Source organism: Diospyros lotus, chromosome 2 (assembly GCF_014633365.1).
Source record: "Diospyros lotus cultivar Yz01 chromosome 2, ASM1463336v1, whole genome shotgun sequence".
Classification (NCBI taxonomy): Eukaryota; Viridiplantae; Streptophyta; class Magnoliopsida; order Ericales; family Ebenaceae; genus Diospyros; species Diospyros lotus.
Window position 1 is genome coordinate 38,958,986 of NC_068339.1, and position 12,204 is coordinate 38,971,189.

The window sequence follows — 12,204 nt, forward strand, 5'->3', positions numbered from 1 at the left end:
ATAATAAACTAAGAGAGGCTTGTCTCTTAGGTTTTTTTTCTCTCCTAATTATTTTCTCACAGAGACCTTCTAAGCAACCATAGTTGCTTACCCTTTCTCTCTAACGTCAAATCCCTTGGGCTATTCTATAAGATCATTTCCTCTTAAACCTTCATGGAGAACAGCTGTTAGTGACAACTATTTAGGCAAGAATTAAGTCTTAATGTGTTGTCATAGCTTAATAGCCACTAACCTAGTCTTTTACCTAAGCTTTTCTCATTTCCAGCACCTACCTTAATCTCAAATAGTCGCTCACAGCTCACAGCCCACAGCCCCTTTATCCTAAGGGTTCATCCACTAAAGTACAAAGCAACTCCACTTCTCATTTCATGGCACCCTACCATTTGATGGAGTCTTTGAGTGCATCTCCTCTTCATAGAAAAAGAGGTTCCTTACGTGCCTCTTCTATAGCACTTAATAGTGCATAGGAGTCTAAAACCGAAAATTCCATACCTCACCGGTGGTCTTATGTTCCTTTTTACCCATCCTAGGTAACATTATACCTTCCATTCCCTTTCTCACTGCCTATACTAGATGATCCTCCTTTCCTTTCCCTTTTCTAACCTGGATTTTGATCAATGGAGCTGTCTACATCATTTTCCAGATTGTCTATTTCTAAGTCCTGGTTCATGGGGCTATTTAAGACATTTTCAAGAAGTTCTACTTGCTGTTTATATTACACAGCCTTCTAGATTACCTTCCTTGACATTAGTTTTATCTAATTTTATGTCTTTCATGGTGGAGTTTCTATCACAAGTTCCTTAGCTATAAAAGACCTAGGCACACCTACATCCAGCCTCAGTCCAAGAGCAATTTCACTAGAAATCCAACCTTTGAACAGTACAAGAAGTCCCTCACTCTTATCCCACCTGAGTACAATCTTTCTTGAAGATTACAAAGAGCTTTCTTGAAACAAGTGTCACGACCCTAGGGGATAGTACTGTAATTGGGAGGGTATTAACCTTATAAACCGTTAGGGTCTAACTAAAGGAGTTGGTTGGTTAATAGGCGGGAATGGGTTGATTGTATAACAGTTTGTTGTTAGGCTACTTGTTAGGCAAGAGTTGTTGCTGAATTGGCTAGAGGTTCTATATAAAGGAACCTACAGCATTGTGGAGGGATATCGGTTGAATGAATAATCAATTCCTCTATTTCTTGATTCTCTCTCTCTCTCTCTCTCTCTCTCTCTCTCTCTCTCTCTCTCTCTCTCTCTCTCCTTATTTCTCTCTCTGTTTCTATCTCTCTCCCTCGTTCTTACATTCTATAGTTACTAAAATTGCCAGCCCTAATTCGAGGGCTTGACAAAGTGGTATCAAAGCCGGCATTCTTGGCAGCCGGCAAGGTGGGTTAGGTATGCGAGTCGGATGGAAGCAACAAGGCCAAACCAAGGGTACGAGGATAGTACGAAAGTCTAATGACGGATTTTGGTTGCAATTGAATTCCAACACTCTTGGGGGTTAGTGCATTCGAAGGTTTTGGGTCGGAATTGGAGTTGGAGTCCGATAGGAATTGGAAGGCGAATTTTTATTTTTTTTTATCAAAAGGAAAATATGTATAAATGATCAAATGAATGTACAAGTACACTGGGCATACCCAGAAAACAAGGGATAAAACCAATTACATAAGACCCATAGCTAGAGACTCATATTGGACTAAAACATAGGGATACAAAGTAAATATTGCCTTGTATACACAGGTTTTAATCCTTCTTATGATGCACTCTACTATGGGCTAAGAATCCTCAAAAACCATCTTGTTATGAGCCTCCCATAAGTAATACACCGTGCTGCCAAAGGCCATATGTTTAACAATGCATTGCCAGGTTGAACCTTTCGCCACCTTCTTAAGCCATCTGAAAACTCTGTCAAGGGAAGACAATCTACGACCCATACCCATCCAATCCATAATATGGAACCACACACCCAAGCTAACACGACAGTGAAAGAACACATGCTTCACTGACTCCACCATTACATTACATGACGGGCATGCACGATCAATGTCCAAAAAAGGGAGCCTATCCCTGGTCAACAGCTTTTCCCTGGAGCACAACCAAAGAATGAAAGCGTGCTTGGGCACCAAGCACGAGCTCCAGACAATCAAAGCCCAGGGCACCCTCTGGCCTTTAGGCCGAAAGAAATCATAAACTGCAGAAAGACAAACATTATCTCTTCGTATCCAGCTTGACATAATATTAATCGCATCTTGGGGGGACCCCTGGTCTTGAATAAGTCTATCTCGGATTCCAAAAATCCTTTTCAGCAAAGGCGAATCATCCCTTCTGCTTGATTTTGGTTGTGAGTCAGGCAGTCAGTGAAGGTTCAAGATTCAGTCTTGATTGAATTTCAAGACCGATGCTTCTTGTCTGAGAAGTTCGGCCATTTCTGAAGCAAATTCCGACTTGGGTCGAAATTGAATGCGAAATTGGAACAAAAATTTCCACAGGTGGGACTGAACTCAAGCCAATAGTGCCGGGCAGAAGCCATCGCGGTGTTGGGCTTCTTGAATCTGTAGCGATCAGGAATTGAAGGATAATGGTCGGTGTTGGGTTTCTGGAATCAATAGCGATTGGAAATTGAAGGCGAATTCAAGCGATCAAGGACTAAAGCTGGAGCAAGCCCAGATTGCGACCAATTCCATTGCGGACAATTGGCCGACTTGGGAGGCAAGCAACGACTCTCGGTCAAGTCCAGAAATCTTGAAGCCGCAAAGAACCGCACGCTGAGCAGGAGGTAATCTCTGGGAAACAAAGTAGGAGGTACTCTCGCAGCCTGGAATTTCGTTAATTCACAGTCTATATTTGGGATTCAAGAAGCAATTTTGTTAAAAGATTCAAATTTCGACTGATTCCGATGGATTTCAATTGAAGCAGAATTAGTTGGCAAAACCTGAAGCCGCTAAAGAGGCGAATTAGGTTTACCAGAACCAATTTTGGTTGCCAAAGGGATCCTTAAAAGCTAATCAAGAAGTTGTGACAGGGGTGAATTCTCAAGAATTGAACCTATCAAGATGGCCGAATAACTTCTTGAAAGTGATCAGCCATTTGGGAAACATTTGAGGAAACATGTGATGCGACGAGGGAAGCAATCAAGGACATCGACAAAAAGTTGGACAACCTTTTGATTCTAGTTTCACTTAAATTTCATGTTAGTATTCTAAATGAATGTTTTTCTAAGGACTACTCTGCTTCCTTCAACCAAATCGGAGGTAAGAATTACATAAAGGAGCTTAACAAGCTGAAGCAAGAGGGATTGGTTTTGGAGTATTTGGTCAAATTTGAGAAATTGAAAGCAGTTGTGCTCAAATTCCATCCAACTTTAATCGAGTCTTATTTTGTGTCAAAATTCGTTAATGGTCTTAATGATGCTCCGAGGCTTAGTGTGAAAATGTTTTGCCCTACTACGGTGGAATAAGCGGCGGAGAAGGCGAGGTTGCAAGAAGTGGCACTGAAAGCCATTTATAGAAAGCACGGGCTACCATCAGAAAATTATTGTAAGAGCAACTCGCAAGTTCATAACAAACCACATGTCGCTACAGGAGTTTGGACGGAACAGTCAGGGCTAGAACAACTTTACAATAGCTCTAAAGATGCCAATACAAAAGCTATTGAGGGTGGACAGGCAACCGATGAGGACTTGGACCAAAGAAAAAAACTGGAGGCTAAGGGCAAGAATGGGTTGGAGGAAGTAGATTCTCAGAATATTGCTGCTTTGCATTCTGTTGTGGAAAAAGCTGAGGAGTCACAAGTCAAGGAAATTCCAGCCGAAGAAATAACCTTGCCGTTTTGAGCAATTTTGATCCCGAGTATGACAGTATTGCTATCATTTCACCTGGTGTGGACCAGATTCGAATGAAGAAGGAAGAAAAGGTTGTTGCTATTTGGTTAAAGAGTTTTGACATTGAAGAAGGGACCCTTAACATGTATTGCCTTGGAGTTTACATTTTATTTTGGCAGCAAGAACAAAAGCAACAGAACACAAGAGAAGATGGGACAAAGCTAAGGAGAAAAAAGAAAGTAAGGAAAAAGAGGAGAAGAATAAATCCGATTGTTAAGACTGGAATTGAATGAAGAACAGGGATTAGCAGCTATCAATTCTTGGGGACAAGAATTGTTTGAAAGGGTGGGGATTGTCATGACCCTAGGGGGTAGTACTGTAACTGGGAGGGTATTAACCTTGTAAACCGTTAGGGTCTAGCTAAAGGAGTTGGTTGGTTAATAGGCGAGAATGAGTTGATTGTATAACAACTTCTTATTAGGCTGTCAAGTAGTTAGAAGAGTTGTTGTTAAATTGGCTAGAGGTTCTATATAAAGGAACCTACAACATTGTGAAGGAATATCGGTTGAATGAATAATCAATTCCTCTCTTTCTTGATTCTCTCTCTCTTTCCTTATTTCTCTCTTTGTTTCTATCTCTCTCCCTCGTTCTTACATTCTATAGTTACTGAAATTGCCAGCCCTAATTCAAGGGCTTGACAACAAGCCTTTCCTCTCACACATTGCACTTGCACAATATTAGAATGAAGGATCAGTTCTACCTCAAACAACTGCCCTTAGCCCTATATTTATAGACAAATTAGGGCAAACACTTCTAGGGATAAAACGGGTATTGCAATACCCAAAACACGCCTAGGTTACGTATTACCATTAGAATAAAACAATCTAACTAACTGTCGCTTGAAACCAATCAGGACTTTACTACTCACTTCTAGATCTTCTACTCGATGCAAAACAACTCAAGAATCTCCAAATTAATTACTGTCTCCCTTTATGTATTTGCTTCTTCAAAGTGTAATTTCAATGTGCCATAATGTATGTCCGTTTCTCCACAAGTAAAAGAAAATGATCCTTGGCAAATGCTCTAGATGTGATCTTAAATATGCTTTGCAACTTTTTAAGTAAGTTTAAAATGCATGTCTTCCACCTAGTTGTAGACTTTTAATAGTTGTGCTCATGTATAAACAACAACAATCACGAGTCTTAACTCCACTAGGTGGGTTCATGATAAAAGATTCAACAATTTTTATACCAGATATCAGCCATCCAACACAACCATCCTCCTTTATCTAGGTTCAGAAGTCTGAACCAGCTATAAATAGAAAGAATACCTTCAATTCTAGGCGTGTTGAGAGGATTGGTGTTAAGGAAATTACACAATGCTAGAATAGCACTCATGTCTTCGAATCCTTTCAAATTAGATACTTGAGAATAAATGCTTCAGCTTTTTATCACAAATTTATTTTTACTCAAGCTCAATAGACTCAAAATTAAGCAGTCTTTGCAATCATGCATCATCAATTTTAAGCCAATAGCCAACCAAACAGAAAGTATAAGCTTTCAGGTAGCTTTAGCCAGCTTTGAGTCCAAATAAGCAAATCCTGATTGTTCACATATCCAATTATTGAACTATGATTGGTAGCTCAAAGCTTTAGGGGGCAACATCAATGAGTTGAAATTCTCAAATTTTCTAACTAAAAAAGAAGGGCGCGCACACACACCAGCTTCCAAATTTCCCCCAAAACCTCTGCTTTCTTACAGTTCATATTTATAAGAAAAGTTCCACCATCTTTTGGTCCATGTTCATGCTCATGCTCATGCTCATTTTACACATATTAAGTCTAGCCATGCAGCATCATTTTTGAAGTGTTCCATTGGATATAATGTATGATTCATGCAGCAAAACTGATATTTGTACATCTCTATCATATGTGTGGTTCACCAATTACATATAAGAAGAAGTGCATTACAATTGCTATACAGCCATTGCGGGTTTTGGATGCCAAATGGGCAAGCTCGCGAGCCTTTTGAGAAATGGTAGTCACCAGGATTATGGTCAGGTCACTATAAAATAGACTAGGTGAAAGTAGAGGTGATATGATATATACATAGAGAGAGAGACAGACAGAGACAGTGGAGGTCGGAAAATGAAAACCAAAGCCTCTACAATTGAAGATAAAGGAGGAGGGTAAATGAATGACTTTGACACATGAAAATGGAGGCTCTAATTATAGTGGATCATGGGAGCTATACACTTGGTCAAGCGCTCGAGTGGAAAAAAGAGGAAAACTACCTTAATTGCTTAATGTGGCAATCTGGAAATAGTAACAACCACTGTAGTGCTACGAGAATTTTTAAGAGACAAGAATTGTTTGGTTAGAAATTTGTCAGCATAGAGTGTACGGAACTATAAATATATCTTTGACAGAGTATGCCAGACAGACAAGGATGGTGAAATAGATAGCGTGGAGATCTGAAGTTGCCAATTGTCGCCCATAATCCAATAATCCAGGGAGTAAAGGATATCACAGCGTTTGACATAAAGTCAGCTCTGTTATCTCTAAAACCTGTAGGTAACAAACTTAGCCACTAGTTTTACCAGACGCTAGCACAAACACATATCTTAACACATGAATTCAAATCCAATTGTGACAGTGAAATGATCAATTAAAAGTAACTCGATAGAAAACCCTAACGAGCAGAACGAATCCCACAGGACACGTGAAAAAACAACCAGAAGAACATCAATCATACCCAATGTTGGGGAGGAGGGCTCCAGTCCATGCCAAAAGGCAGCGGGGAAGTTCCGTCGTGGCGGTGCCTGGGAGGAGCGGTGGCTTTCTTCGGCAATACCGGCGGCCGTCCATCATCGCCGTCGGCTGCGGCGGCGGCGGCGGCTCCTCTTGGTGCTAAATAAGGGAAAGGACGGTATAGAGACCCGACGATCGTCGGATCGGCGAATCCGAAATCGTACATGCCCGGATCGAGCCCGTACAAGTTCATCTTGGAGTCTCTGGTTACAGCTTCCTTCCCAAGTCCGCCCCTTCCATGCTTCTTTCACTCTTTTAGCAATCCACCGCCTCCAATCATCCAGAACCTTGCCGGAATTTTTCCCAAAAATAGTATTTTATTTATCCAAACTAATTAGTAATTCCTTAAAGTAGCACTCGTCTTAATTATTTCTTTTATAAATCATTTTAATGATTTTTTTTCAAAAATACAATAATTTTAAATTTTTATTTAAAAAATAGTACAAATTTCAAACTATTTACAAAACTACTATAAATTGTTCTAATTCGGCCTCCACCAATGCCCCTATTAATTAACAAAGTAAAACTCTCTAGTACATTTTCATTCTATTAAATAGTTTTAATTTTTTGTATTTTTTTTAAAATATTATATTTTAACGAGCTGAATTGTACACTAAAAAACATGAAAAAGTTTAAAAGTATCATTTTATATTTTTCATGAAATATTGGTTATCACAAGCCACAACTTTTTTCTAGTATAGTTGCTTAACAAATTATAACTGTTAAGTTGACTTGTAGTTCTTAAATGCTAGATATATATATATATATGTGTGTGTGTGTGTGTGTGTGAAAGAGAGAAATAAAAAACTTATAAAAGTTTTAAGATAAACTGCAACACAATTGAAATTAACAAAAATATAGTTATCTCTAATATTTAAGAAATAAAAAATATCTCATGGATTTTGTAACTTTAGCTATATTTTTTTCTCTAGTTGTTATTTCACATGTGTTAATAATTTTAATATAGTAAAAAAAAATTCATATTTTATCTCTCATCATTCTCTTCTTCTTCCCCTATAGTGAAATAGTCGGAATTCAAGTATTTATTAGAGTGTATTTGATTGGCAGGAAAAATATGAAAAATAAATTTTGTTCTAACTAAATTATGGGTGTTTGATTGATAATTTTTTCTATGAAATTTGTTTTCCACCTAAATACAAAAATACCATATTTTTCTCAAAATAAAGGAAAATCAATTATTAAAGGGGGGTTGGTTTTAATTTTCTTTGGAAGTTGAAATTTATTTTATTTTTCACCTTGTGCAATCAAACACACCCTTAGTCTCTCTTTTTTCAATTCGACGATGATTTAGCCGTTATCAAATCAAATATACATATATATATATTGACAAATTGTTAGATTATAATCAATTCACCAAACAAATGATAAAGGTAGATGGAAAGCAAATATGAGAATTTTCATCATATTAACTATCAACGTTCAAAATTGGTCGACCGTGATTCATTAGCCCACACTGGTGTAATGAATCCGAGAATGAGAAATGGGGTTATCAGGTTTGGTTTGTTGATCTGCTGGCCGATCAGCCCCTACAAAATACTCTAATGCTTAAGTAAGTAAGCAAATAAGGAAATGTGGAGTATCAGTAAGTTGGTAGGAAAAACATACCTTGGCTCTCGGGAGAGCTGGCTGATATATAGGAGAATGAGATGTATTTCTACATATGTTGTACGTCTGCAGGCGATGGGATAGAATATCCGGCGCCGGCAAAAGTGCCCATGCAGCTGCAAGGTACCGACATGACCCTTATTAATGTCGATGGGATCCGTTATTAATGAGGATGGGATCTAAGGTAGGCGTGCGGAAATCCAAAAATGGCTATAATGATGTTGTTGTAAGGGGCCAATATGGGACCGACATGGGCCGAGAGGATGGGGCCAGGCTGGGCCTGAATGGCCCAGCTAGGATGGCTCTTACCCCTTTAATATTCTCTGGCATATAATCTTCTCGTTATGCAAGCTGATCGATTAAGCTGTTGAACTGCAAGAGTCGTTGGGAGGTTGCTCGAATTGTAGTTGGCAGCTCGTATCAAGCCCGCTTGGTCTTGCGATTTGAGCTCAGGTTCTAACAATGTGCGAGCTCGCTTCGACGAACTCAGTTCGGGGTTTACTAGGCTTTATGCAATTGGGTCGACCTGCTAGGTCAAGCCCAGCCCATAAGGAATAGAGCGGAAAATACCTATAATATTAACAATGTTAACGTCGATAGTATAAAAGGTTATCTAAAGTTGTAAAATTTTGATTTGTCATTATTATTTTTTAAATATCTAACGTATTTATCTTTTTTTTTTTCAAAATTTTTTAAATATTGAATGTAATATTCCAAAATCAAACTTTAAGGGTAAGGGTAAATTACCTAAATTTCAATTGGAAACTTAATTTTTCATTCAACGTTTGGACAAATCATCAAACCAACACATATACAATTGATAGAATAAAATGAAACTATTAACATGTGCCAAAATAATTAGACGCGATCACGAAGTGTTATGAAATAATGTCAAAAAATTGAATTTTTTAAATATTTTTTATATATTATATTTTAAAAACAAAAATAAACTATATCAATAAGATTCAAACTTGTGATGTTTAATTATAATTAATTTAATGTTACCATTATACTAAATCTTTTCTCATTTAAACTTTATCAAAAAAATAAAAATTGAAGTACAATTGCCAATCGCCACATCATACTCCTTTGTTTGAAATATATTATTTACTTATTTACATATATATATATATATATATAACATGAATCACACATCCAATTGCTAATCGCCACCTAGTACTCCGTTATTATGATGTTTGGGACCATATAGGGTTTTTATATTATTTTGAGGTTAGATGATTTATTTTATTTATTGATGATTATATTCAGATGACTTGGTACATCTCTTAAAATATAAGGTAGAATTTAGTACCATTATACCATTGTTTCATAAGGTGGTTTCTACCTAGTTTGGGTTTCTATTAGGAGATTTTGTATTGATAATATTTGTGATTATTTTAATCAACGCATTCATAGCTTCTTTTAGCAATAAGACATTATTCACGAATCCTCTTACTTTAATACACTCCTAACAAAATGGGTTACTGAAAGAAAAATGAGACATCTACTCAATGTTACCTGAGCCCTCTTACATTATCATCATACTCCCAAATTTTTTTGCAAGGAAGCTGTTTTAATTGTAGCTCATCTCATCAATAAGGTTATTTTTAAAATTCTTTAGCACCAAAGTTCGTTACAATGTCTTTCTTACCACTTTTCAAATTTCAGTATTCATGCCTCTCTTCTCCTAAAAGTATCTTTGTTCATATTCATAAACAACATAGAGACAAATTTGATTATTGGGCCCTTACATGCATCTTTCTTAGCTACTCTAAAACCCAAAAGGGATACAAGTGCTATTATCCTATTTCTTAAAAATTATATATTTCTACGGATGTTACTTTCCTATAAACTAAATCTTTTTTTGATTCCTTTCTTATTGGTCACTAGGGGAGACTCTTAGTTGTGACTTCCATTTTTGGATTCACCTTTAAGATAGCCAAAAACTAAACTAGAAATCAAAACTTCTTCAAACCTTTCTATACCAATACAACATATTATTGATTCCTTAGTTTTAGGTTTGGGTGAGCAAGATAATAAAAAATAGAGTGATTCTTTAACAAAATAACTATTGTTGCCACCTATTGTCAAGTTTAAAGGATCTTCTTATGTTTTCAAGAAAAATCCCAACCCATTCTAGATTCCTAGCATGTGTTAATATCTAATTCTTGTCCAAGTACTGAAATCACTCATTCATCTACTTATAACAATTATATTCCCAGTGATTTGGACTTACCTATTGCTACTAGAAAATGAACTAGATGTTGTATATAGCATCCACTAGCCAATTACGTCTCCTATCGTCGGCTCTCACAACAATATAAAATCTCCTTGTCATCTTTTAATGTCATTATCATTCCTAAAACAATTGAAAATGTATTAAATGATCAAAATTGGACATAAAGAGCTTTGAAAAATAACCAAACTTTTGATATGGTGCCTAGGACAAATAGAGTAAGAGTTGTAGGTTGTAGATGAGTGTTTGACTTAAAATATGAGGCAAATGGGATATTAGAGAGATATAAGGCACAGTTGGTTGCTAAGGAATACACACAAACCTATGAGGTAGATTATTTAAAGATCTTTGTACCAATGGAAAAGATAACAACTGTATGGATTCTCCTATCGTTGGTTGCATGTTGTGGATGAAATTTATAACAATTTGATGTAAAAAATGTATTCCTCCATAGAGATTTCAAGTAGGAAGTTTTTATGAAGCCATCATTAGGGCTTAATAAAGAAGCTTTAGACAAGTGTGTAAGCTAAAAAATGTTCTTTATGGGCTTAAATAGTCTCTTAGAGTATGGTTTGACAATTTCACTAAAGTTGTGAGAAAGATGAGATATTAGCAAAATAGAGGAGATCATACCCTCTTTTTTAAACATTCAATAAAATGGAAGGTAATAGTCTTGCTTGTATATATGTATGATATCATAATTGGAAATGATGTTGTGGGGGCAACAAAGACTCGAAGAAAGCCTTGCAAGATAATTTGAGATTAAGGATTCAGGTAAACTCAAGTATTTTTTTTGGAATATAAGTAATATATTCCAAAGAAGGAATATTTATTTCCTAAATAAAATATGTCTTAGACTTGTTGAAAGATACTAGATTATTATGAGGAAAAACAACCAACACACCAGTGGAACCAAACCTCAAACTAGGTGAGAATTGAGATTGTCAGCTGGTGAACAAATAAAGGTATAAAAGGTTGGTTGGTTGCCTCATATACCTATCTTATACTAGACTTGACATTGCATTTGCTAGTCAATGAATTCATGCATAATTCGAATGAAGAACATGTGTAGTTAGTCAGAAGGATTTTGAGTTATCTAAAGTCCACACGTGAAAAAGGAATTCTATTCAGTTCAGGTAATGAACTAGTTATTATAGTTACATAGATGCAAACTATGCTAGTTCTTTGATTGATAGACGATCTACTACCAGTTATTATGTGTTTATAAGAGGCAATCTAATGTCTTAAAAAGGTAAAAATGAGGACATAGTTGCAAGGTCTAGTGTTGAGACAGAATTTTGAACTATGACCCTTGAAATATGTGAATTATTATGGTTGAAGATTATTTTGGATGACCTAAGAATTGCTAGAAGTCAACTAATTAAGTTGTTTTGTGATAACAAGTCTGCTATCAATATTACACGTAATCTAGTGTAATATGATATAACAAAATATGTTAATATAGATAGACATTTTACAAATGGGAAGGTGGAAGCTAAACTAATTTGCATTCTCATTATATGATCCAAAAAATAATTGATCAATATATTGACAAAGAGATTGCCTACAAGAAAATTTGAGAAGTTATTGTGTAAACTAGGAATGAAAGGGAATGGTGATTCCCATTAGAGATATAAGAAATGATTCATTTGTAATGTTGATTTGTAGGTTGATTTTAGAGATAAATTACTAGACTAATTACGTTAATTTATTTCCTA

General features: G+C 36.3%; 1 protein-coding gene across 2 annotated transcripts in view; it reads right to left on the reverse strand.

Moving 5' to 3' along the window:
- LOC127793940 (PX domain-containing protein EREX) overlaps window positions 1-6,919 on the reverse strand; it is a 49,811-nt gene extending 42,892 nt beyond the window's left edge. For both annotated transcript variants that reach the window (XM_052324758.1, XM_052324757.1), the window contains exon 1: window positions 6,569-6,919. In XM_052324758.1, coding sequence (XP_052180718.1) covers window positions 6,569-6,817 — 249 coding nt within the window. In that variant the 5' untranslated portion in view covers window positions 6,818-6,919. The remainder of the gene's footprint in view (window positions 1-6,568) is intronic.
- Window positions 6,920-12,204: the final 5,285 nt, after the last annotated feature.